At 44.2% G+C, this 24,964-nt stretch overlaps 1 protein-coding gene across 1 annotated transcript in view; it reads right to left on the reverse strand.

Moving 5' to 3' along the window:
* Positions 1–1,055: 1,055 nt before the first annotated feature.
* The window catches only part of LOC308512314 (melanoma antigen preferentially expressed in tumors-like), a gene marked incomplete at both ends in the record, with an annotated part of 79,707 nt that continues 55,798 nt past the window's right edge, over positions 1,056–24,964 (reverse strand). The window contains one exon of the mRNA XM_081082097.1: positions 1,056–1,196. Within this exon, the coding sequence (XP_080938223.1) occupies positions 1,056–1,196 (141 nt within the window). The remainder of the gene's footprint in view (positions 1,197–24,964) is intronic.

Raw genomic sequence — 24,964 nt, forward strand, 5'->3', positions numbered from 1 at the left:
GTCTTGGTGTGGGTCTTTTCAAGTTCACCTTGTTTGGGAATCTGTGCTTGTCTGACTTTTATCTTCCCCACCTCAGGGAAGTTTTCTGATATTATTTCTTCAAATACGTTTTCTAAGTCTTGTTCCTCTCTCTGATTCTCTGGAACCCCTATTATTCTCATGTTGTTTCATTTCATGTTGTCCCTTAGCTCCCTTAGGCTGTCCTCCTGTCTTTTAATTTTTTTCTTTAATTGAATTCAGTTTGGGAGTGGTTTTGCTTCCCTGTCTTCTAATTCGCTAATTCAGTCCTCCGCTTCTCCTAATCTACTTTCAATGGTGTTTTTTATTGCAGCTGTATCGCTCTTCATTTCTTCTTGGTTCTTACATAATTAATTGATTTTTTTATCCATTTATTCTTTATTCTTGCACAAGTTGTTGATTTTCTCCTCCATCTGGTTTATTCATACTAGTACCTTAAGCTGAATTCTTTTTCTGTCATGCTGCATGCCTCTGTTTCAATTAGCTGCTTTTCTGGCAAGTCCTCCTTTTCTTTCCTTTGGGGGTTTCTTTGTCTACCCATGTTTGATCTCACCGACATATCTACATGTTGAGTCATTCAGTGGCTGCTCCTTGGGTGTCAGTGGCTCCTCGGTCTGTGGTTCCTCCTTGGGCGGTTGTGTTAGCAGCTGCTCCTCAGTTGGCAGCCGCTCCTCTGGTGGGTGCTCTTCACAGCTGTGGTGGCTCCTCTGTCTGGTGGGGGTGGCTTCACACACAGCTGCCATTCCTCAGAGAGAGTGTGCTGATCACGAAGCAGCTGTTCCTTGTATGGGGGCAGGCTACACACGTAGCTGCTACTCCTTGAACTGAGGCCAACTACTCACATCCTGCTGATACTTGGATGGAGGCTGGCTGCATGCTGCTGTTGTTCCTCTGATTTGATGGGCTGCTTGTGGGGCTACTGGTCCTAGGACTTGAACACATTTATTTCAAGTCTACTGCTCCTCAGATGGGGGTGGGCTGCTTTCGAGGATTCTGCTCTTTGGATGGCAGTGAGCTGCACGCGTGGCTGCTCCTCCTCAGACGGGAATGTGCCACTCATCCATCTGCTGCTCATCGGACAGGTGCATGCTGTTGTGGCTCTGCTCCTCGGACCAGTGCATGCTGCGCAGGGCTGGTGCTCCTCGGACGTGGGCGGTCTGCTCGTGTGGCTGCTGCTCCTTGGAACAGGGTGGGCTGCTGCAGCTCCTTAAATGAGGCCTGGCTGCTCGCAGAACTGCTTTTTCTCAGATGACGTTGGGCTGCTCACACAACTGCTGTTCCTCGGATTGGGCAGGGTGCTCGTGCAGCTGCTGTTACTTGGCTGAGGGCAGATGCTTGTTCAGCTGCTGCTCCTCTGACTAGTGCAGGGTGTGCGCAGCTGCTGCTCCTCAGATGGGGGCAGGTTGCGCAGGGCCGCCGTTCCTCAGAAGTAGGAAGATTGCTCGTTTGCTGCTCCTCCTCGGACAGGTCAGACTGCTCCCATGGATGCTACTCCTCAGATGGGGAAGCGGGCTGCTCACTTAGCTGCAGCTCCATGGACAAGGGCAGGCCACATGAGGCTGCTACTCTTAGGCTCGAGACAGGCTGCTCAGAGGGCTGATGTTCCTTGGACAAGAGCGTGCCGCTCAAGTGTCTGCTGCTCACATGGTTGAAAAAATTATGTGAAAAGAAGTATTAAATAAAAGAACAAACAAACAAACAAAAAAGGAGAACAATGAAAAATGCAAAAAAAAAAGCTAAAAAAATAATAAAAAAATAAAAATGAAAAGTTGAAATGTCATTAATTTGGCTGGTTTAAGATCCCAGTTTTCAGGAATGTTTGTGCTCTTTGTTGTTGTTGTTGTTGTTGTTGTCATTGCTGGGACTGAAAGCCCCTCTATAGGCCAGACCCTGTTTACTCCCAGGGACTAGTCAGATTATGTTAATCCTTCATCTCATTCAGGGTTGAATCAGGTTGTGGCTCTATTCCTTGCCTGGGGCCTGGAGGGAGGAATTTTAGCCTCAGGAGAAAATGGCTGCCCAAGTCCTGGGCTCATGGGTGACTCAGCACTCAATTTACTGCCACTTCTCCTGGCCCCCCTTCTCTCCCCAGCCTCTCCCCAGATTCCACTCATCCGCACCTTCTCCCACTCTTCAGCACAGGTGAGTGTCTGTATCCGAAATGTCCTATGAACAGGGTTCAGTGAAAACAATCAAACAACCGCCAGCCACAGACACGGGGAAGGCTGAGTCTCTGTAAGCTCCTCTCTTACCGGCACAGCATGGTCTAGTCAGCGCTTCAGGCTGCCCCTTTTACGCTCAGTCCTCCGTAATAATGGAAGCCAGATCTCAAATCCCCCCGCACCAACAGTCCCGCGGATCTCCTTTCCACAGTAGGGGCTGTGCCTGTCCAAACAGTCATGGCTGTGTGCCACATGTTCTCCCTTTGACCCTCTGGGCTCAGAGGTGTGTCAAACTTTCCTGCCCAGATCCCTGGTTTTTACCTTATCAGAGGAACTCTGCCTTTCCTGGCTGGAAACTGTCTCACCAGCTGAGTGTACTTTGCCAGTTCAGGGTGGGTGTTATTAGTTTCAGCTGCTCACTCCATTTCCTCCAGGACAAGCCCTGGGACATTCTTGCCTATTCTGCCACCATCTTGGCTTCTCGAGATTTATTTTTTCAAATACAATTATTGCTCCCCAAGTTATTTCACTTCCTTTGCCTGAAAAGTATGTTCTCTCCTTTCACTTTCAGTCTGTGTGCGTCCCTTATTCTGAGGTGGGTCTCTCATAGACAGCATACATATGGGTCTGCTTTTATTATAATTTTAGCCATTCTATATCTTTTGAATGGAGTATCGAGTCCATTTGGGCTTAAGGCTATTTTGATAGGTACTGATTTGTTGCCACTTTTTTTCTTTATGCCTGTGTTTCTTCTTTCTTTTCTATTCCTTCTTTTTACAACAGTCCCTTTAGCATTTCTTGCATTGATGGTTTAGTAGTGAAACACTCCCTTAGATTTCTTTTTTTCTGTGAAGACACTTAATTCCAATATAGTTTTGAATGATTGCCTTGCTGGATAAGTTTTCTTGGATTTGGTCCTTTGTTTTGCATCCCTTTGTATATTTCCTTTCATTCCCTTCTGGCCTGATGTATTTCTGGTAAAAATCATTTGATAATCTAACAGGAGAGCCTTTGTAGGTGACTCTCTGTCTCTCTCTTTCAGCCTTTAAGGTTCTCTTTGTGTCGTTATTCTTTGCCATTGTAAGTACAATGTGTCTTGGTATAGGTCTTATTGGGTTCATCTTGTTTGTGACTGTCTGTGCTTGTGTGACTTTTTCTTCCCAAGATCAGGAAGATTTTGTGATTATTTCTTCTAATAGGTTTCCTAATTCTTGTTCCTCATCTTGTCCTTCTGACACCCTTATTATACATTTGTTATATTGTTTCATGTTGTCCCCAATCTCCCTTAGGATATACACCTGCTTTCTATTTTTTCTCTCCAATTGCTTTTCAGATTGTGTTGTTCCAGGTGTGTAAGTCTGCCCTGTCCTCTAAATCACTGATTCAATCCTTTGCTACTTCTAGTCTACTATTGAAACCTTCCATCATATTTTTTTTATTGTAGCTATTACCAATTTTTTCATTTTTCCTTGATTCTTACATAAGTTGTGGATTTCCCATGCATCTGGTGTATGAACTGTATGACCCTTATTCTGAATTTCTTTTTGAACATATTTTATGCCTCAATTTAATTGAGTTCCTCTTCTGGCAATTCCTCTTTTTCTCTCCTTTGGGGGTTGTTGGTTTGTCTCCCCATTTTAGCTATCATTGCAGAACCCAGGTGCCAGATTGCAAGGGGCCAATGGCCACAGAGTGGATCGGCAAGTCAATTGTGCACTTCAAGACTCACAGGAGGCAGTGGCGGTTGTGGGGGGCTGGATTCCCCCTGTCCGTGGGTCTGCCGCTACCGTAAAAATGTCTTTGGCCAGAGTGGCTCTAGGATCTCAGGTGATGTGTGAGGCCCATCTGGTGGAGGTGAGGCTGGGTTCCTAGTCACAACAGCTCTCCCCTTCAAGATGGCTTCTTTTCTTAGAACCATATTTAACATCAAACAGTGTAGTAACATAAAAATACTAAAGATTGTGCAAGGGTCCTATTAAAACTAGAATTGAGAAACAAATCAGTACTATCTAAAAACAGAGTTGCAGTCATACTGGACATTTTTTTCTGTCATTTTAACTGAAGAAATAGTAAAAGTAAGAAATCTGAGAGGTGGTAGAGGAGGAATAAAGTTCCTAATCATTTTGAATGAATGCTTCTTTGTTTTAAAAATAAATAGTTTATCTAAGCCTGGTGCACTGAAAAAAATGAAATAGATGTTGTCAAAACTTAAATGAAGTAACAGACACATACTTTTTAGAATCCACATTACCCAGTCAGTATTGCTCAATGGTTGAGGATAGAATTGTGAACCAAGATGTCTCATCATCTATTCCTTGTCAAGACGCATGCCCAGGGTTCTGGCTGGATTGCCAGTATGAGACAGTTAAGAAAACAGCTGATCAAAATATTTCTCTTTCATCTATGTTCCTATCTCTCTATCCCTCTCCCTTTCTCTCTCGCCAGAAAACCAAGAATAAGCCTATTATAAGGCAAGAATGGAATGTGTGTGTTTTCTCCTGGAATGTGAGACATTTTAGACCTTATTACTAGAGGTCTTTGGAGGACTTTTATTAACCAACATATATGGTTCTGTGTTGAATATCTCAATGGAATGTTGTTAATAATGAAATGTTTCATAAACTTACCATGAAAAAGGACTCTATCATTTTTGAAGGAATTGCTTGGTTTGGGAGAAGAATTTGAGGTTGATCTTGATTTTAGTTGCAATAATTAGTAGGTTTCAAACAGTTGTTCATTTGTACAGGGTAAATGTTATGTAGTGTTGATATTATGTGTAATCATTTTAGTCTGTGGATGGAAAAACAATTAAAGTAGATTACACCAAAAAACCATCTTTTCAAAGTGGGGGTGGGCAGACGGCACCAGTTCCATCAAGAAATAGAGGTGATGTGAGAAGTCTGGAAGTGGAAGTGGAGGAAGTAAGAGAAGCAAAAGGACCCTCAGGTGGAAAACACTTAGGTAATGTTTCAAAATCTAGGGATGGTAGGAGATCTGACTTAGGTAAACACATAATACAATATGCAAATGAGGTATCATAGACTTGTGTACCTGAAGCCTATGTGATATTAACTCCTATAAATTCAATAAAGAGTGCATAAACTGTCAGTAACTCAAATGTTTTTAAAAAATTAAAAAAAGATGATATAATGAAACCATTATTTATGTGAAAACTGTAACATTGAATGAAGAGATACACCTCAATTTCATTCATATCATTCAAAGCAAAAGAAATGATACTGTTCATTAGATTGAGAATGTATACTGATGATCAATATGATTTGTAATTGCTAAAGAGGTATAGCAGTTATAATAATGAATGCAATATGTAATGTGTGAAACACTCCTAATGACCTTACAGGGATAGGATTTAAACCTCAAGCTAAATTCAGTCTATTTTAGCATTACTGTTTGCCTCTAGTCACTTCAACAGTTCTCTGAAGAACTCAATTCTATTGATCTTATGTTAGAATGTTACACTTTGGGAACAGGAAGTTATGTAGGTTTAAAGTGAAGACTCATACTTATTGAACTACTAAGAATTTGTTCTGAAAGTACCCTTCTTTCGTCTGAATAAAGGACATCAGTTCACCTTGGAAAATTCCCACTGAAATAAAAGTTAGTCTAACTATATAAACGTCAAGGACACACACTTCATTATTTAGAATTGGATTTGAAATACTAGTTTTGAGTATAGGAATGTGCAACCCTGTACTGTGTAAAATAATAATCTCTATTATTAATTTGATAAGATGATCTTGTACTTACGTTTGATGTAGAAAACTTTCCATTTGGAAACTACATAAGAGAAATGTCTATGGTATTAAATAGATTCACAAAGGGGTCTCTGACTCAGGAAAAGGCTAAAAACCAATGATTCACCAAGTTTATTTATCTTTCTTTCTTGTATATGAAGAATACGAAACATGAATAAAAATGTTGATGAACTATTTTCAGGGAAGTTGTCTTGTAATTAATTTATGTATTTGCTTATTTTACTGACTGAAAGGGAGGTATATTCATTTCAATATATCTGTAGCAGGAAAAGTTGGTTTCATATTAACCAGCTTTCCCAATTTCAAAGATTTAGTGTCCATTTGTGATAATTAGGTGTGTGACATTTCACGGGAAATTTCCTAAAGTTTTATTGCAGAGTTTGTGCAAGATGAAGGTGGATGTTCCTGTTTTTCCCACCAAGGTGCTACTGAGAAGAGTTTGCCAGTTCATATTTGGCCACATATGAAGATGCTCATAGTTCTTCTTTCCCATGACAAATTACAGAATTGGAAGATAAGCCTCTTTTCTATTTAAAAATGAAAAGAGTGATTGTTAATTATGTATTATTCAACATGATTTCTTTAAATACTATCAAAATAGAGTATAGTATTCTGATCAAAGAATTATTTGATAAAGGAACTGTAGGCATTATATGATAACACTCATTAAATAACACTTTTTTGTGATGCATCATGTTTTGACTTTTTATATTTTAATTTTTAACTATGACGTTACATGTTTTAAAAGCTTTTATTGAGATGAAACTAATTTGAAGACTAGTTGAGACTGTTTTCTTGTATCTTTAAAATAACTTCATTGACTTACTGTCCTGCATTCTCTGCATTCAAATTCTGGTGTGTGTATGTGTGTGTGTGTGTGTGTGTGTGTGTGTGTGTGTGTGTGTGTTTTGTTTTGCTTTTTGGCACGTATATATAATGCTGCTTCAGTTCTTTCTCGGTTATCCAAACTGATTTTCAATAACTCTGAGCACTGTACTGAAGACATGTGAAGATAGGATTTTATCATTTTGGGCTAACCAGCATGCTTATGACCATCATCCTGTTTGGTAAAGATTTATACACAATAACCACACTTGACCATTTAACAAATGTTGATCCTACTCAAGTAGAATGATGTTCTTTATAACACAGAGGATGGCAGACATACAATTAATCTTCACAGCAGTGGCTCCATGGGTGGGTTCCCATCCACTGAAAAGGGCTCCATCTTCCAGAAGTTGGGATCCTCCACCTACAAGACCTGCCCATTCTATTCCAAGACAAAGGACTTATGGGACGGGAAGTCAAGGTAAATGGTACAGCCTTTCATGGATTAGAGTAATGAGCTGTTTTAAAAGGAATGCTGCACTTTAATTTCAGGAAGCCAAGTGGAAAGTGAGTAGTGGATGGGCGTCTATACTGAACACTATCTTATTGTTTCATTGTTAGGAAATAATTCTTCATCATCTAATTCGTGAGGCAAGAAGTAGATAACACCCGAGTGAGAAATGCATTCCTTTTCATCTATGTTGATACAGTGTTCCTCTTTTTTATATTTACATTTTTAATATTTTAAGATAAATGATTTTAGTATCATAATGTTACATTCAATAAATGTTAATGTTTCCAGAAAAACTATTTTAAATGTAATAATTTTATATGCAATAAGCATTAATATTCCAAGAAAAACAATCCTATCTAATAAATGAGAAACATGGTAATTAGCCGTAACTTCGCTACCCTTCCCATGGCTAATCACGTCGATATGCAAATTAACTGCCAACCAAGATGGCCGCCGGCAGCTAGGCAACTGACGCGAACAGGAGGCTTGCTTGCTCCAGTGACAGAGGAATCCAACGTTCCTCACCTGCCACTGCTGGGCTCTGAGCTGTTCTCTAAGAAACATTGTTACAAATATAGAAGCTAAACAAAACCCCAGATACCTGCTTTCAGTCAGCCGGGATCTCAGAGCTGCAGTCGCAACAAAGTTTCAAATACAGAAGGTAAACAAAGTCCAGAAACCTGCTTTCAGCAGTCGAGGTCTGAGCTAAAGCTAGCTCTCAGCTCCAGTGACAGCCATAGAAGGTAAATAAATCCCAGAATAAAAGAAAAAGGAAAAAAGGAGAGGCTGGGAGCTTCAGTCACCCACCAGCCTGAAAATGGCCCTCAGCCCCTCACCCAGACTAGCCAGGCACCCCATTGGGGACCCCCACCCTGAAGGGGGTGTGACCAGCTGCAAACAGCCATCATCCCCTCACCCAGACTGGCCAGGCACCCGAGCGGGACGCCATCTTGATCCAGGACACCCTTTAGGGGAAACCAGCTGGCCCCCACCCATGCACCATGCCTCTATCCTATATAGTAAAATGGTAATATGCCTCCCAGCACCGTGATCAGCAGAGCAGCGAGGCCTCCCAGCACCAGAATCAGTGGAGATATGAGGCCTCTCATCACTGGAATCAGCGGAGCCGCGAGGCCTCCTGGCCTGGGATCAGGGGAGCCACAAGGTCTCCGAAATCCGGGATCAGTGGAGCCATGAGGCCTCTTAGCACTGGGATCAGCGGAGCCACGAGGCCTCCTGGCCCCTGGAGCAGTGTGACAGGGGGCAGCACCAAAACCCCCTGATTGTCCTGTGGCTCTATGTGTGACAGGGGTCGGGGCCACAACCTCCCTATCCTCTCTGCTCTGTTCGTGAAAGGGGAAGGCACCCCAACTCCCTGAATGGCTCTGCTCTGTGCCTGAGAGGGGGAGCTCCCCAACCCCCTGATTGGTCTTGCTCTGTGTGTGACGGGGTAGAGCCACAACCTTCCCATCGGCCCTGCCCTGAGTGTGACAGGGGGGAGTGCCCCAACCTTCTGATTGGTCCTGCTCTGTGGGTGACAGGGGGTGGCGCCCCAACCTCCCCATTGAACCTGCCTTGAGTGTGACAAGGGGCAGCGCCCCAACCCCCTAGTCGGCCCTATCTGAGCATGACTGAGGGTGGCATCATAACCCCCTGATGGGCCCTGCTCTGTGCATGACAGGGGGGAGATCCCCAACCCCCTGGTCAGCCATGCTGTGTGTGTGATAGGGTATGGAGCCCCAACTCCCCTGATGGGCCCTGCTCTGTGTGTGACAGGGGGAAGCACCCCTACCCCCTGATCAGCCAGCTTGGTATGTGACAGGGGTGGCACCACAACCCCCTGATCCGCCCTGCTCTGTGCGTGACAGGGGGTGGCACCGCAACCTCCCCATCGACCGTGCCTTGAGTGTGACAGGGTGCGGCACCCCAACCCCCCAATGGGCCCTGCTCTGAACCTGACCAGGAGCTGCGGGTCACGCACCTAGGCATTGGGCCTGCCCTCTGCCACCTGGGAGTGTGCCTAAGCCAGCAGGTCGTTATCTCCCAAGGGGTCCCAGACTATGAGAGGGCACAAGTGGGGCTGAGGGACACACCCCCCACCCCCACCAGTGCACAAATTTTTGTGCACCATGCCTCTAGTTTTAAATATAATAATACTGGAGACCCAGTGTACAAATTCGTGCATGGGTGGTGTCCGGCCCGCACACCCCAATTGCTGGGTTGGCCAGGGGGAGGAGATGCAGGTGTTTGGCTGGCTGGCCCCACCCCGATCGAGTGGGGGATCAGATGGGAGAAAATGAAAGCCAGGGGAAGAGGCTGTGGGCAGCTTACTGGCTGGCGGGTCCTCGATCATTGTAGGGGGAGGGGGACGGCGGACAGAACAGTGTGGGGCTGGCTGGAGGGTGCAGCCGAGGATGAACTCATTCATTTAAACAAAAGGGAAGATTAATATTCCAATCAAAAAATGGGCATAGGACTTAGACACTTTTCGAAAGTGGACATACAGAAAGCCAAGAGACATATGAAAACATGCTCCAAATCACTAATCATTCAAGAGATGCAAATCAAAAGGACAATGAGATAGCATCTCACACTGGTCAGAATGGCTATCATCAACAATTCAACAAACAACAAGTGCTGGCGAGGATGGGGTGTAAAAGGAATCCTCTTGCATTACTGGTGGGAATGCAGACTGGTGAAGCAACTATGCAGAATACTATGGAGTTTCCTCAAAAAATTGAAAAAACGGAGCTCCCATTTGAACAGGAATCCCACTACTAGGAACATATCTCAAGAAATGACAAACACCACTCAGAAAGGGCATATGCACCCACATATTCAGAAGAAAAGACAGCGAGAATGAAAGAAATGAGATGCAGATAGCAAAGCAATGACCTGCAGGCCCAGAGAATGAGCCCTTTTCTTGGCTTTGTTCTCCTAAGCCTTGGATCTGCAAGAATAGAGGCTACAGTCCCCTATAGCCATAGGCCTTCCCCTTGGCTACAGCTTGGACCTCAGAGACTTTCCAGGTTGGGGTGCCCTCTCTTGTTGAGTGTTTCCTTCCACGCCCTGCGTGGAGTAGGGTTCGGTATCTGAAAGAGGAGCCGCACAGCAAATGAGAGAAAAAGACACGAGATAATTTTGCAATATTGGGGGACCAGGCGGCAAGTCCCAAAGGACTTCTTCTTTGCTCAGGCCTCACCAAGCTTTTATTGATCTGGGATGCACCCATAGCATAGCCCTTAAGCAGGTGATCCCCTAGTAACAAGCAGACTAGCCCATCAGCAAGGATTTACATAATAATAAATGGGGGAGTAGTTTCAGCTACCACTGTCTGGACAAACAGAGGTGGCACCTAGCTCTGAGCTTCGCTAGGGCTTCAAAGGCACCCAGCCTTCGGGGGGTTTTGGGGAGTTCTCTGTCTATGCTTATCAGATAGTGAAGGCAATAAACAGTTTCCCACATTCTCTTGCCCAGGTCCTATGAACCTGTTTATTATTACATTTTTATTTCTCATCCCAGGATATGTTTACTGCTGAGAGAGAGAGAGAGAGAGAGAGAGAGAGAGAAGAGATCCCTTTCTTCCCTTAATCACCCTGACCAGGAATCCAACACAAAACCAAGGTGAATTCCCTTAGCTGCCAGACTAGCAACCTCTGGTGTTTGGGATCAGGCTCCAGCTCAATGAGACACCAGCCAGGACTGTGACTGTCCATTCTACCAGGGGCCAATGTGTACCAGTCTGAAAGTGACACAGAAAGCAAATTCGCCATGTGCAAACTCTGGCGCTTGCATCAATGCGAAGAGCAGGTAGGTGGTGACAGCCAGGAAAAGGCCAGAGGATTATATATACTTCAGAATGGGGGGCAAGGAGGAGTTTGCATGGAGGTTGGTGGCCAGCAGTGCTGCTGGAGAAGGGAGGGGCGGAGCAGAATGGGGTCAAGTGCAGTCTCGCTCACTGATTGAAGTTCATGTGCAAAGAGCATCTTGTGCATGGCCAGCGCACCCAGCATAGCTAGTGCATCCTCCTTTCCATGAGGTGGCCCCAAACCCCCTGTGTAGGAGAATTACCCTGTGAAACCAAGACTATGCCTGAAGGATCCAGATAAGGGACCTGGGGACATGCAGTGAACTCCAAACACTGCCACCTGCTTGTTGGCAGCTGCACAGTTCAGGACCAGTGCCATCTGGAGGTTGGGGGTTCGGGGGAGGGGGGTGGGTCCTGCTGGGTCAGTACACTGCGGATCTCGCCAGCACTTTGTGTCAGAAGTGTACCCGCAAGGGCCCTTTGGGTGAACACAGGAGCTTGTGTGTACAGGTGCAGGGAGGGGCATGGGAGGGACCACGCAGGCCAGGGCAGGAGGGGTGGCGAGGTAACCTCCATGTTAAGCGTGAGGCTGTGCAGAAACCAAGGCCCTAGGAGGCGAGGGCCCAGGTGCTGCTGGGGCGGGGCAGCTACTGGACGTGGACCTTCTCTCCCAGGTGGTGGAAGCTGAGGCTGGGGACAAAATGAGTGCAGTAGAGGAGGCGGAGTCCCAGGTAGAAGCAGAGGCGAAACCTGAGGAGCAGCGAGCAGAGCCAGGGCCCAGTGGGACAAGCACCTGGCCCACACTGGAGGTGCTGGCGGCCCTTCACGTCCAGCTGAGCACTGAGAGCGCCCGAGCCAGCAGGGCCTACCTGCAGGTGAAGCGCAAGACCTCTCGGCTTAGAAAGCCCATTCTTGAGTGCAAAAGGGCCATCATCCAGTGCATCCCCAACTTCTGGGCCCAAGCTGTATCCTTGCCTGAGCCCTTCTGGCTTCACTGCTGACAAAGAACACAGGGAGTAAGTGGAGGAGGAGCCAGGAGAAGGTGAAGGGGAGGAGGACAGAGGAAAGGGCCTCCCCTCCCCAGTGGCACAGCACTGGGCAAAGCGATGGCCGGCTTCTAGGTGTCAGGTCAGGAAGTATGGGCACAACGTACCACACCACAATCAGATAGTGGAAGGGCACCTTTTCTGGGCAGTGGAAAGATCCTTGGAGGTAGTGTTTTGTGTTTCTCCCTTTTTGACCAAAAAGCTCAGTGTAAACACTCAGCTCGTTTTAGCCAGGTTTAAGGTGAATGCTTCCAGTGTCCACTCTCAACACATCAGATGCCCATAGGAATTCCAGGCAGGCTTCTTCCCTCTTCCACAGACACACACACAGGTATACACAAAGGACCAGAGGTATACACACACACAAACACACACACCGGTTTATTGCAACTCGTGTGCAATAAAAGGCTTATTTCCAACCCGGAATGAAGCCTTTGTGACCCACATGGACCTCTAGAAGATGTGTGCTGCCACTGTTTCTGGAGACCATACATTTCGTGTAGGCGATCCTAAGGGACAAGGCAAGAGTCCATGCGGACACCCTAAGCCAGTGGTTCTCAACCTTCCTAATGCCACGACCCTTTAATGCAGTTCCTCATGTTGTGGTGACCCCCAACCATAAAATTATTTTCGTTGCTACTTCATCACTGTAATGTTGCTACTGTTATGAATCATAATGTAAATATCTGATAGACAGGATGTATTTTCATTGTTCGCGACCCACAGGTTGAGAGCCGCTGCCCTAAGCGCTGCGTCATCTGCACAGGCACACAGAGGACAGGGAGGTCTCAGAACATGTCTGGAAATGAACCCTCCGATTGTTAGGGCAGGTTCATGCTCAGGTGAACATGAACCCACAGGTACCATTGTTGTGAGCATGTGTGAAGAAAGGTAGGTGGTGAGGAGGTTGGAACAGGGGCAATGTCTGCCATCCACGGCCAACTCTCGTATGCCCCCAGGATGGCTCCGTGGCTTTTAGCTGCCCATTTCGTTTCACAGCCTCTGAGAGCTCCTTGACCAAAAGCAGATCCAGAACCACCACAGATATCAGCCTTCATCAGTGACGAAGATGAAGACCTGCTGAACTACTTGATCAATGTGGAGGTCAGACTGGGAGGCAGAGTGGAGCCTGGAATGACAACTTTGGCACCCAGTGGGACGTGTCCGAGCAGAAAGAAAGGGAGGGGAGGTGGGTGATTCCTGCAGGCAGGCTCACTCCAGAAGCTGGCAGACAAGACACTTTACTAGTTGCATCTCTTGGCAGGTGAAGGAAGTGAGCCTTCCCAAATACCGCTGCAGGTTGATGTTTTCCTTCCGGAGCAACCCCTACTTCTTGAATGACCTGATCATTAAGCAATATGATGTCAGCCTTGCAGGTGAGTGACAGTTCCCAGGATGGGCCTTTGGAAGAGCAGGAAAATGGTGGGTGGGTGTGGACATTGGACCGATGGGAATCCAGCCTTCCAACTTCCTTCCGGCAGGGTACAGGGCCTCTAGTTCCACTCCAATCCTCTGGTTCTGGGATTATGAACGTGGAGCCCCCAGCTGCCGGCAAGATACAAGCAGCGTCAGCTTCTTCGACTGGTTGTCTGAACATACCCTGCTCGGGTCAGGCAAGATTGCTGAGGTGATTGATACTGCTCTGGCTACTGTCAGAAAATGTAATGGTGGAAGCCCCACGTGCATGAAAAGCAGAGTAGCAGACTGGTCTGTTCCCCCTCTTCCCTGTGTTCTTTCCCAGATCATCAGCGAGGACCTGTGGCCCAATCCTCTGCAGTACTACTCCGCAGACTCAGGACCCAGAGGAGGGAGCTGCAGAGGGGACCTGTTGGAGAGGAGGAGCCCCCCTGCTGGGCATTAAAAGGTGAGTAGTTGCCCCTGTGAATCTCCTTAGAAAAGTGAATGTGGAAAACCGGGCCTGGGTAAATTGGAGGTACCCTAGTGCACCAGGAATGTGTGTGAGAGCAGCAAAGGGAAACTGGGAGTCCTGGTGCCCACAGAATGTAAGCAGATGGGGGTGCTGTAAGCACCATGGCTTTCAGGATGACTGGCCTCGGGCCCTGGGCAACAAACATGGTTCTTCATCATGTTTCTGCAATCCTGTTGTCGGTGCTTTCACCACCCACTTAGGCCTCTTGCCACTCCAGTGGAGTCCTACCTGCCCATGCCTTACCAGTTTTCAGTGCCTCTAATTCACGTTTCTTTGTTTTTATAACCACCACTCAGTTCCGCTGAGCTGAGCCCACAATGTTGGCAATGGCAGCAGGATCTGGACGAGACTATTGAAGTCCTGGGGTAGGAAAGTTAAACAGGCCAGGAAAAGGCACGGTGTACTGACTGTGGACATGTGCTTCAGAGGGGCCCCACACACCTTCAGGCGCATGCCAGTGTCTGTGAGTGTGGGTGTGTGTGTATAGAAGGGGACACTCCAGATTCAGAGGAGAGGGAGCAGAACAGCAAATATGGCCCCAAAGGACAGAAACGATGCAGTGTGTGGGCACACACCAAGGTTGGCTGAGGGATTCTGTCCATTCCCTTTACACAGGAGGAAAAGAGGAGAAAAGGATCGCCTGCGGAAGAGTCAGAGAGCATATGCCACCTAACATGAGTGTCACTGAAAGAACCATAAAGAAGCTTGCAAGGTGTTGCTGACTCTGCGTTGTTGGTAGCAGGGAAATGTAATAGTATTGGGCAAAGACCTCACAAGGGGCTGTGGGAGCAGCATCTCCAGCATTTCAGCCTGCCTGGAAAGAGGCAGGACTACAGAAGAGGAGACAGCCGGCCTCTTCTTTTAGGGTGTTGCCTGGGAGGAGGAAGGAAGAATGGCTGACTTCTGATGACAAGTATTATAATTTGGCCTGGGGACAGGGACCTTGTACACTACAGGAGTGCAGGGGGCAGACTTTAGATCCTGACCCTTAGGTTCTCAACTCCCTTGGCTTGGGCGGTCACTCACATAGACATGCCATGGTCAGACAGAAGACAGCTGGCCTTTTCAAGATGGAGGAACTGCTCAACAGAAGCCATTGGCCTGTCCTGTGAACGTGAAAGTTTACAGGTAGAGCCACCCTCCCTGTGTGGGGCAGGCTTGCAATGAAGTGAGCAGGGGTGTGGGGCAGAGGAGAGGAGTTACACACCAGGGAGGGTGCTAAGGCCTGCGGTGTATGGAGGCAGGTGCACACTGCAGCACCCTGCATGGGTTGCACTTGGGAAAGGGAAAAGGTCAAAACTCTGTCAGTAGACCAAAGCCTTCCTTGTACACAGACAACTGCATAATCCAATCCGAACATTCTAGAGGGGGGAACCTCAACACAACAAAGATTATTTTCCTGTCAAGCAAGAATGAAACGGGAAACCCATTCCCAAAGGAGGCAATCACATGAACAAAACTTGCCTTTTGTTAAAGTGGGGGACTGGCATGCCTTTCTCCATTCCAGTTTTCACACTCAGCTTTTTTGGGGGAGGATTTTGGTGTGTGAAAGTGGGTGGGTTTCCTCAGGAACCTTGGGCTGCAGGGGCCAGGTTCATACACCAGTGCTGAGACTGAGGGGTGGAGTTGCGCAGGGTGACGCCCACTGCCCTGCCCTTGATTGGAGGAGACTTCTCAGGAGCCCAAACAGAGACTGCAGGCTGGGCCTGGCTAGGTGCCTTCTGTACCACACGCTCACATGACCAGCGCCTGTGCATGAGCCCAGTGTGCACCCACTCAGCACACCAGGGCCTGGATGCCTGCACCAGTGAGCGAGTGCCTTGCCTGGACTCAGCAGGCTCTGCACCACCTGCTCCTTCACAGCACCAGTCTCAGAGCCAGGGGGCATCCAGAGTCAGGCTGTGTTGGGAGACTGAGGGGCTCCTGGGGGCAGCGCGCTTCCTCTCAGTTCCACTAGGGGGCCTTCAGCTGCAGGGCGCCTGAGGATTCACAGGGCTCCCCAGGGCCATTGCACCAGGAAGGACAGGGCAAGCAGGATGATCCATGAGGCTTTTAGCTTCACCTCGGTGCAGGGAAGTGGTGATACCCAGGACACAAGGGCACAGGAAGTTCAGAGGGCAGCTTTGGGGCTGGAGTGGGAGGACTTCAGGCAGGTGGGGGAGGCTGAGACCCTGGAGCTGTCAAGCCCTCAGCACAACACAGTCTGGTGGGCATCAGGGTCTGTCAGGAAACAGAGTGGTGCTGTGCCCCTTTCTGCTGTTTATGGAGAAGGAGTGGCCTTAGGGAAGGAGAGGCCAGGCCAGTCTGCTCTTTCTATCTGGTCCATGCCCAGCTCCCAGGGTGCAGTTTGCTTGACCCAAAGCTGTTTGTCAACCACCCAGACTTATTGGCAATGATCAGGGAGGAAGCCCCTATGACAGAAAAATTAGACACTGAAATTAAAAATGATAAGGTACAGACAACATTTTATTGTAAAGGATTTGGCTTCTGTTATTTAAGAATGACTAAAAGCAAATGGTAGGTTTGGGGGAAGCATCAAGAATTGTAGGTACCATTATGAAGTTTCAGGATTGGAGGGAAGGTTTGAATTATACAAGGTTGTTTCGTAAGTGCTGATTTAAATTACAATATACTTAAATGTTTAACGTTTACATATTGTATTGTTAAAATATTCAGAATGTATTATTTTGTTTACTGGGGTCCTGTTGGTGAGCCTAGCTAGAGGTTAATCAATGTGGCTTATCCTTTCAAAGAAATAGCTCATGTCTTTATTAATCTTTTGTGGAGGCTTTTGGTCTCTATGTCATTTATTTCTGCTGTGATCTTCATTATTTTCTTCCTGCTGCTCAGTTTGGGCTTTGCTTGTTGCTCTCTCAACTTTTTAAGTTGTGCGGGTTATATAATTTGTTAATTGTTTTTCTTGTTCTTTGAGTTAGGCCTGTAATGCTATGAAGTTCCCTCTAAGGACTATTTTCAGTGTTTCCAGTAGGTTTTGGATTTTTATTTTTAATTGTCATTTATTTCCAGGATGATTTTAATTTCTTCTTTAATCTCTTCGGTAGTCCAATAATCTATCTTTGTACATAAAAGCCCTGTGCCCGGAATGGCACAATGACCAGAATGGCTGGTGGCTATGACTTGCATTGCGGCAGCCAACCAGCCTTATCTGGACCCCAATTGGCCATATCCCTGACCAGCCTTGCCTCCCATCTGTCCGCAATGCCCCATTCGGGGCATGACTGATAAGCAAACCACCCACAGCTTTTCCCCCTGGTCAGCCACACCCCCTATATGTGCTAACGCCCAGATTGGAGGCATGGCCTTCTGGTTAACCACCAATGGCCTCTAACGGCTGCCAGCCTGGCCCCATGTGCCCCCATCTCGAGAGGCCGACCAGACTGCTTCCTTGCAGGAATTCATACCCTGGGCCTCCATTTATTTAATAAAAGACTATTTAGCCTCCAAGTATTTGAATTTTGTTATACCTTATTGTAGCTTATTAATAACATTAGAGGCCCAGTGAACAAACTTTGTACACTTGGAGGAGTCCCTCACCCTCTGGCAGTCTGGGAGACCTCAGGGGATGTCAGAATGATGGCTTAGGCTTAATCCCAGTTGCCAAACATGCTTAGCACCTCTGTGGAGGTGGGAGAGATTCCTGCCACTGCTGCACCACTTGCCAGTTGTCAGCACAGGATCCAGCTGAGTGGCGCTGCCCTTGTGGGAGCTCAATGACCACCAAGGGCAGCTCTTTCATTGAGAGTCTACCCCCTGCTTGTCAGAGCACATCATAGCAATCGGTCTTATCTCTTTTTTATGACCGTTACTTTGAGATTTCTTTTTTCTCTCTTTTCTAAATTGTTTTATTGCTTAAAGTATTACAAAGGGTATTACATATGTCTCCTTTTTCTCCCCTCCCCCCCCCCCCCCGACAATCCCCTGGCCTCCCCTAACCCCCAGTGTCTTATGTCCATTGGTTACGCTTATATACATGCATAAAGTTTTTTGGGTGATCTCTTACACTCCCCGCCTGCCCCCCAACCCTCCCCGGCCTTCCCGCTGTAGTTTGACAGTCTTTTTGAAGCTGGTCTGCCTCTGTATCTATTTTTGTTCATAAGTTTATAATGGTCTTTATTATCCATAAATGAGTCAGATCATGTTGTATTTTTCCTTCATTGACTGGCTTTTTTCACTTAGCATAATGCCCTCCAGTTCCATCCATACTGCTGCGAATGGCAAGAATTCCATCTTTTTTACAACAGCATAGTATTCCATCGTGTAGCTGTACCACCGTTTTCTAATCCATTCATCTGCTGATGGGCACTTAGGCTGTTTCCAGATCTTAGCTATGGTGAATTGTGCTGCTATGAACATAGGGGTGCTTATATCCTTTCTGGGCTCAGAGGTGTGGCAAAGTTTCCTGCCCCGATCCATGGTTTTTACCTTACCAGAGGAACTCTGCCCTTCCTGGCTGCAAACTGTCTGACCACCTGAGTGTACTTTGCCACTTCCGGGTGGTTGTTATTAGTTTCAGCTGCTCACTCCATTTGCTCCCGGATAAGCCCTGGGACGAGTCTGCCTATTCCATCGCCATCTTGGCTTCTTGAGATTTATTTTTTCAAATATAATTATTGCTCCCCTAGTTTTTTTCCCTCCTTGCCTGAAAAGTATTTTCTCTCCTTCCACTTTCAGTCCATGTGAGGCCCTTATTCTGAGGTGGTTCTCTTATAGACAGCATACATATGGGTCTTTTTTTATTATAATTTTGGCCATTATATATCTTTTGAATGGAGTGTTTAGTCTGTTTAAGTTTAAGGTTATTTTGATAGGTACTGATATGTTGCAACTTTTTTCTTTATGCCTGTGTTTCTTCTGTCTCTTCTATTCCTTCTTTTTACAACAGCCCCTTTAGCATTTCTTGCATTGATGGTTTAGTAGTGAAACACTCCCTTAGATATTATTTTTTTCTGTGAGGACACTGAATTCCCCTATAGTTTTGAACAATTGCCTGGCTGGATAAGTATTCTTGGAATTGGTCCCTTGTTTTGCATCACTTTCATTCCCTTCTGGCCTGATGTGTTTCTGTTAAAAATCATTTGATAATCTAACAGGAGAGCCTATGTAGGTGGCTCTCTGTCTCTCTCTTACAGCCTTTAAGGTTCTGTTTGTGTTGTTATTGTTTGCCATTATAATTACAATGTGTCTTGGTATAGGTCTTATTGGTTTCATCTTGTTTGTGACTGTCTGTGCTTGTGTGACTTTTTCTTCCCAAGGTCAGGAAGGTTTTGTGATTATTTCTTCTAATAGGTTTCCTAATCCTTGTTCCTCATCTTGTCCTTCTGACACCCTTATTATACACATGTTACTTTGTTTCATATTGTCCCCAATCTCCGTTAGGATATCCACCTGCTTTCTATTTTTTCTCTCAAATTGCTATTCAGATTGTGTTGTTCCAGGTGTGTTACTCTGCCCTGTCTCCTAAATCACTGGTTCAATCCTTTGCTACTTCTAGTCTACTATTGAAACCTTCCATCATATTTTTTATTGCAGCTATTATCAATTTTTTTTTTCATTTTTCCTTGACTCTTATGTAAGTTGTGGATTTCCCATGCATCTGGTGTATGAACTGTATGACCCTTATTCTGAATTTCTTTTTGAACATATTGTATGCCTCAATTTAATTGAGTTCCTCTTCTGGCAATTCCTCCTTTTCTGTCCTTTGGTGGTTGTTTGTTTTTCTCCCCATTTTAGCTACCATTGCAGAATCCAGGTGCCTGAGTTCGATGGGCCAATGGCCACAGAGTGGATCGGCAATTCAATTGTGCACTCTAAGACTACAGGAGGCAGTGGCAGTGGTGGGGGGTTTGAGTCCCGGTGTCTGTGGATCTGCTGCTGCCTTAAAAAGGTCTTTGGCCAGAGTTGCTCTCAGGTGATGTGTGAGGCCCATCTGGGTGGAGGTGAGGCTGGGTTCCTAGTCATAGAAACTCTCCCCTTCAAGATGGCTTGTTTTCTTAGAACCATATTTAACATCAAACAGTGTACTAACCAAAAAATACTAAAGTTTGTGCAAGGAGCCGATTAAAAATAGAATGGAGAAACAAATCAGAACTATGTATACAGAGTTGCATTCATACTGGACATTGTTTTCTGTCATTTTAACTGAAAAAATAGTAAATGTAAGAAATCTGAGAAGTGGTAGAGGAGCAAAAATGTACCTAATCATTTTTAATAAATGATTGTTTGTTTTAAAATATAGTTTATTTAAGCCGGGTGCACTGGAAAAAATGAAATAGTTGTGTCAAAACATAAATGAAGTAACAGATACATCCTAAAAAGTAATCCACATTGCACAGTCAGTATTGCTCAATGGTAGAGGATAGAATCTTGAACCAACATGTCTCATCATCTATACATGGTCAGGACACATGCCCAGGATGCAAGCTGGTTTGCCAGTATGAGACATTTAAGGAACCCGCTGATCAAAATATTTCTCTTTCACCTATGTTTCCATCTCTCTATCCCTCTCTCCAGATAACCAAGAATAAGCCTATTAAAAAACAAGAATGAAATGTATGTGTTTTCCCCTGGAATGTGAGACATTTTAGTTCTTATTACTAGAGGTCTTTGGAGGACTTTTATTAACCAACATATATGGTTCTGTGTTGAACACTACAATGGAATATTTTTAATAATGAAGTGTTTCATAAACTTACCATGAAAAAGGACTCTATCATTTTTGAAGGAAATTCTTGGTCTGGGTGAAGAATTTGAGGTAGATCTTGATTTTGGTTGCAATAATAATTAGTTTCAAACAGTTGCTCATTTGTTCAGGTTAAATGTTATGTAGTGTTGATATTATGTGTACTCATTTTATTCTGTGGGTGGAAAAACAATTAAAGTAGACTACACCAAGAAACGATCTTTTCAAAGTGGGGGTGGGCAGAGCGCACCAGTTCCATCAAGAAATAGAGGTGATGTGAGAAGTCTGGAAGTGGAAGTGGAGGAAGTAAGAGAAGCAAAAGGACCCTCAGGTGGAAAACACTTAGGTAATGTTTCAAAATCTAGGGATGGTAGGAGATCTGACTTAGGTAAACACATAATGCAATATGCAAATGAGGTATCATAGACTTGTGTACCTGAAGCCTATGTGATATATTAACTCCTATAAATTCAATAAAGAGTGCATAAACTGTCAGTAACTCAAACATTTTTAAAAAATTTAAAAAAAGATATGAGCATGAAACCATTATTTATGTGAAAACAGTAACATTGAATGAAGAGATACACCTCAATTTCATTCATATCATTCAAAGCAAAAGAAATGATACCATTCAATAGATTGAGAATGTATACTGATGATCAGTATGATTTGTAACTGCTAAAGAGATATAGCACTTACAATAATGAATGCAATATGTAATGTGTGAAACACTCCTAATGACCTTACAGGGATAGGATTTAAACCTCAAGCTAAATTCAGTCTATTTTAGCATTACTGTTTGCCTCTAGTCACTTCAACTGTTCTCTGAAGACTCAATTCTATTGATCTTATGTTAGAATGTTACACTTTGGGAACAGGAAGTTATGTAGGTTTAAAGTGAAGATTCATACTTATTGAACTACTAAGAATTTGTTCTGAAAGTACCCTTCTTTCGTCTGAATAAAGGACATCAGTTCACCTTGGAAAATTCCCACTGAAATAAAAGTTAGTCTAACTATATCAACGTCAAGGACACACACTTCATTATTTAGAATTGGATTTGAAATACTAGTTTTGAGTATAGGAATGTGCAACCCTGTACTGTGTAAAATAATAATCTCTATTATTAATTTGATAAGATGATCTTGTACTTACGTTTGATGTAGAAAACTTTCCATTTGGAAACTACATAAGAGAAATGTCTATGGTATTAAATAGATTCACAAAGGGGTCTCTGACTCAGGAAAAGGCTAAAAACCAATGATTCACCAAGTTTATTGGTCTTTCTTTCCTTCTTTATTTCTTGTATATGAGGAATATGAAACATGAATAAAAATGTTGAGGAGCTATTTTCAGGGAATTGTCTTTTAATTAATTTATCTATTTACTTATATGACTGACTATGAAAGGAAAGTATATTCATTTCAATATATCTGTAGCAGGAAAAGTTGGTTTCATATTAACCAGTTTTCCTAATTTCAAAGATTTAGTGTCCATTTGTGATAATTAGGTGTGTGACATTTCACGGGAAATTTCCTAAAGTGTTATTGCAGGGTTTGTGCAAGATGAAGGTGAAAGTTCCCGTTTTTACCATCTGGGTGATACTGAGAAGAGTTTGCCAGTTCATATTTGGCCACATATGAGGCTGCTCATAGTTCATCTTTCCCATGACAAATTACAGAATTGGAAGATAAGCCTCTTTTCTATTTGAAAACGAAAACAGTGATTGTTAATTATGTATTATTCAACATGTTTTCTTTAAATACTATTAAAATAGAGTGTAATATTCTGATCAAAGAATTATTTTATAAATGAACTGTAGGAATTATATGATAACATTCGTGAAATAACACTTTTTTGTAATGCATCATGTTTTGAATTTTTATATTTTAATTTTTAACTATGACGTTACACGTTTTAAAAGCTTTTATTGAGATGAAATTAGTTTGAAGACTAGTTGAGACTGTTTTCTTGTATCTTTTAAATAACTTCTTTCACTTAGTGTTTCTGGATTCTCTGCATTAAAATTCTGGTGTGTGTGTGTGTGTGTGTGTGTGTGTGTGTGTGTGTGTTTTGTTTTCTTTTATTGGCACCTATATATAATGCTGCTTCAGTTCTTTCTTCAGTTATCCAAACTGATTTTCAATATCTCTGAGCACTGTGCTGAAGACATGTAAATAGAATTTTATCATTTTGGGCTAACCAGCATGCTTATGACCATCATCCTGTTTAGTAAAGATTTATACACAATAACCACACTTGACCATTTAACTAATGTTGACCCTACTCAATTAGAATGATGTTATTTATAACACAGAGGATGGCAGACATACAATTAATCTTCACAGCAGTGGCTCTAGGGTGGATTCCCTTCCACTGCAAAGAACTCCATCTTCCAGAAGTGGGGGTCCTCCACCTACAAGACCTGCCCATTCTGTTCCAAAGCACAGCACTACTGGGATGGGAAGTCAAGGTAAATGGTACAGCCTTTCATGGATTAGAGTAATGAGCTGTTTTAAAAGGAATGCTGTACTTTAATTTCAGGAAGCCATGTGGAAAGTGAGTAGGGGATGGGCATCTGTACTGAACACTATCTTATTGTTTCATTGTTAGGAAATAATTCTTCATCTTCTGATTAGTGAGGTAAGAAGTAGATAACACCAGAGTGAGGAATGCATTCCTTTTAATCCATGTTGATACAGTGTCCCTCTTTTTTATATTTACTTTTTTAATATTTTAAGACAAATGGTTTTAGTGTCATGTTACATTCAATAAATGTTAATATTTCCAGAAAAACTATTTTAAATGTAATAATTTTACATGCAATAAGCATTAATATCCCAAGAAAAACTATTTTAAATATAATAATACTGGAGACCCAGTGTACAAATTCGTGCATGCGTGGTGTCTGGCCTGCACACCCCAATCGCCGGGTTGGTCAGGGGGAGGGGATGCAAGTGTTTGGCTGGCTGGCCCCACCCCGATTGAGTGTGGGATCAGATGGGGGAAGATGAAGGCAAGTGGAAAGGGCTGTGGGAAGCTTACTAGCTGGAGGGTTCTCGATCATTGCAGGGGGTGGGGGGGCAGACAGAACAGTGTGGGGCTGGCCGGAGGGTGCAGCTGGGGACAACAGCTACACAGTCCCACCCCATGGTTGATCTCCTGGTCAAACTCCTGTTTGAAGGGACAATTTGCATATTAGCCTTTTATAATATAGTGTTACATGCAATAAAAATTAATATGTTAAGAAAAATAATTTAAATATTATATTACCAAAACAGTGCAAACCTATTTTATCACAAAAGTTGTAGGAATTATTAAATATCTGAAAATAATAGGATTCCTTCTATGGTATTCTAAATTGTATTTTTTTTACTCTGTCTCTATTTCATTCATCTGTTTCTTTTTTTATTTTTTGAAATATTTTTTATTGATTTCAGTGAGAAAGGGAGAGGGAGAGAGAGATAGCAACATCAATGATGAGTGAGAACCATTGATCCTCTGCCATCTGCAAGCCTCACACTGGGGACCAAGCCCACAACCCAGGCATGTGTCTTTGGCCAGAATCAAACTTGGGACCCTTCAGTCTGGAGACCAATAATCTATCCACAGTGCCTAACCAGCTAGGGCTATTTTTTTCTTTATTGATTAAGGTATTACATATGTGTCATTATCCCCCATTTGTCCCCCCTACCTCCTACTCATCTCATCACCTCCACTGGTGTCTGTGTCCATTAGGCTTATATGCATGCCTATAAGTCCTTTGGGTGATCTCTCCCAGTAACTCCATCTTCCCCTATCTTCCCTGCAGCAACCTTTTGCAGCAAAGGTTCAGGATCTGGAAAAGTGGATGAACTCAAATGAATACACTAGACAACAATTACAAATTTAGAAGGCATGGGGAGCCAGGTGAAGATATTTCTCTCTAGTAAAGAGGCACTCTGAAACCCAGGACCCATCAGCTTTTATTTACTTGAATACACATTTGCCCTTTAGCAAAACACACAGGCATATCGATGGTAAAGTTTGGTAAACAATAAAAGTATTATCATGGTAGGAGGTTGCTTTCAGCCATTCTGCGAACAGCAGGGTAACAAAATGCTGATTTTCAGCCATGCTAAATATCAAAGTCCATTCGCCTTCTGTGGGACTTCTCGCATTGATATGTTCACTACTGTTGGT

This window comes from Myotis nattereri (assembly GCF_964212035.1).
Source record: "Myotis nattereri genome assembly, chromosome: Y".
NCBI lineage: Eukaryota > Metazoa > Chordata > Mammalia > Chiroptera > Vespertilionidae > Myotis > Myotis nattereri.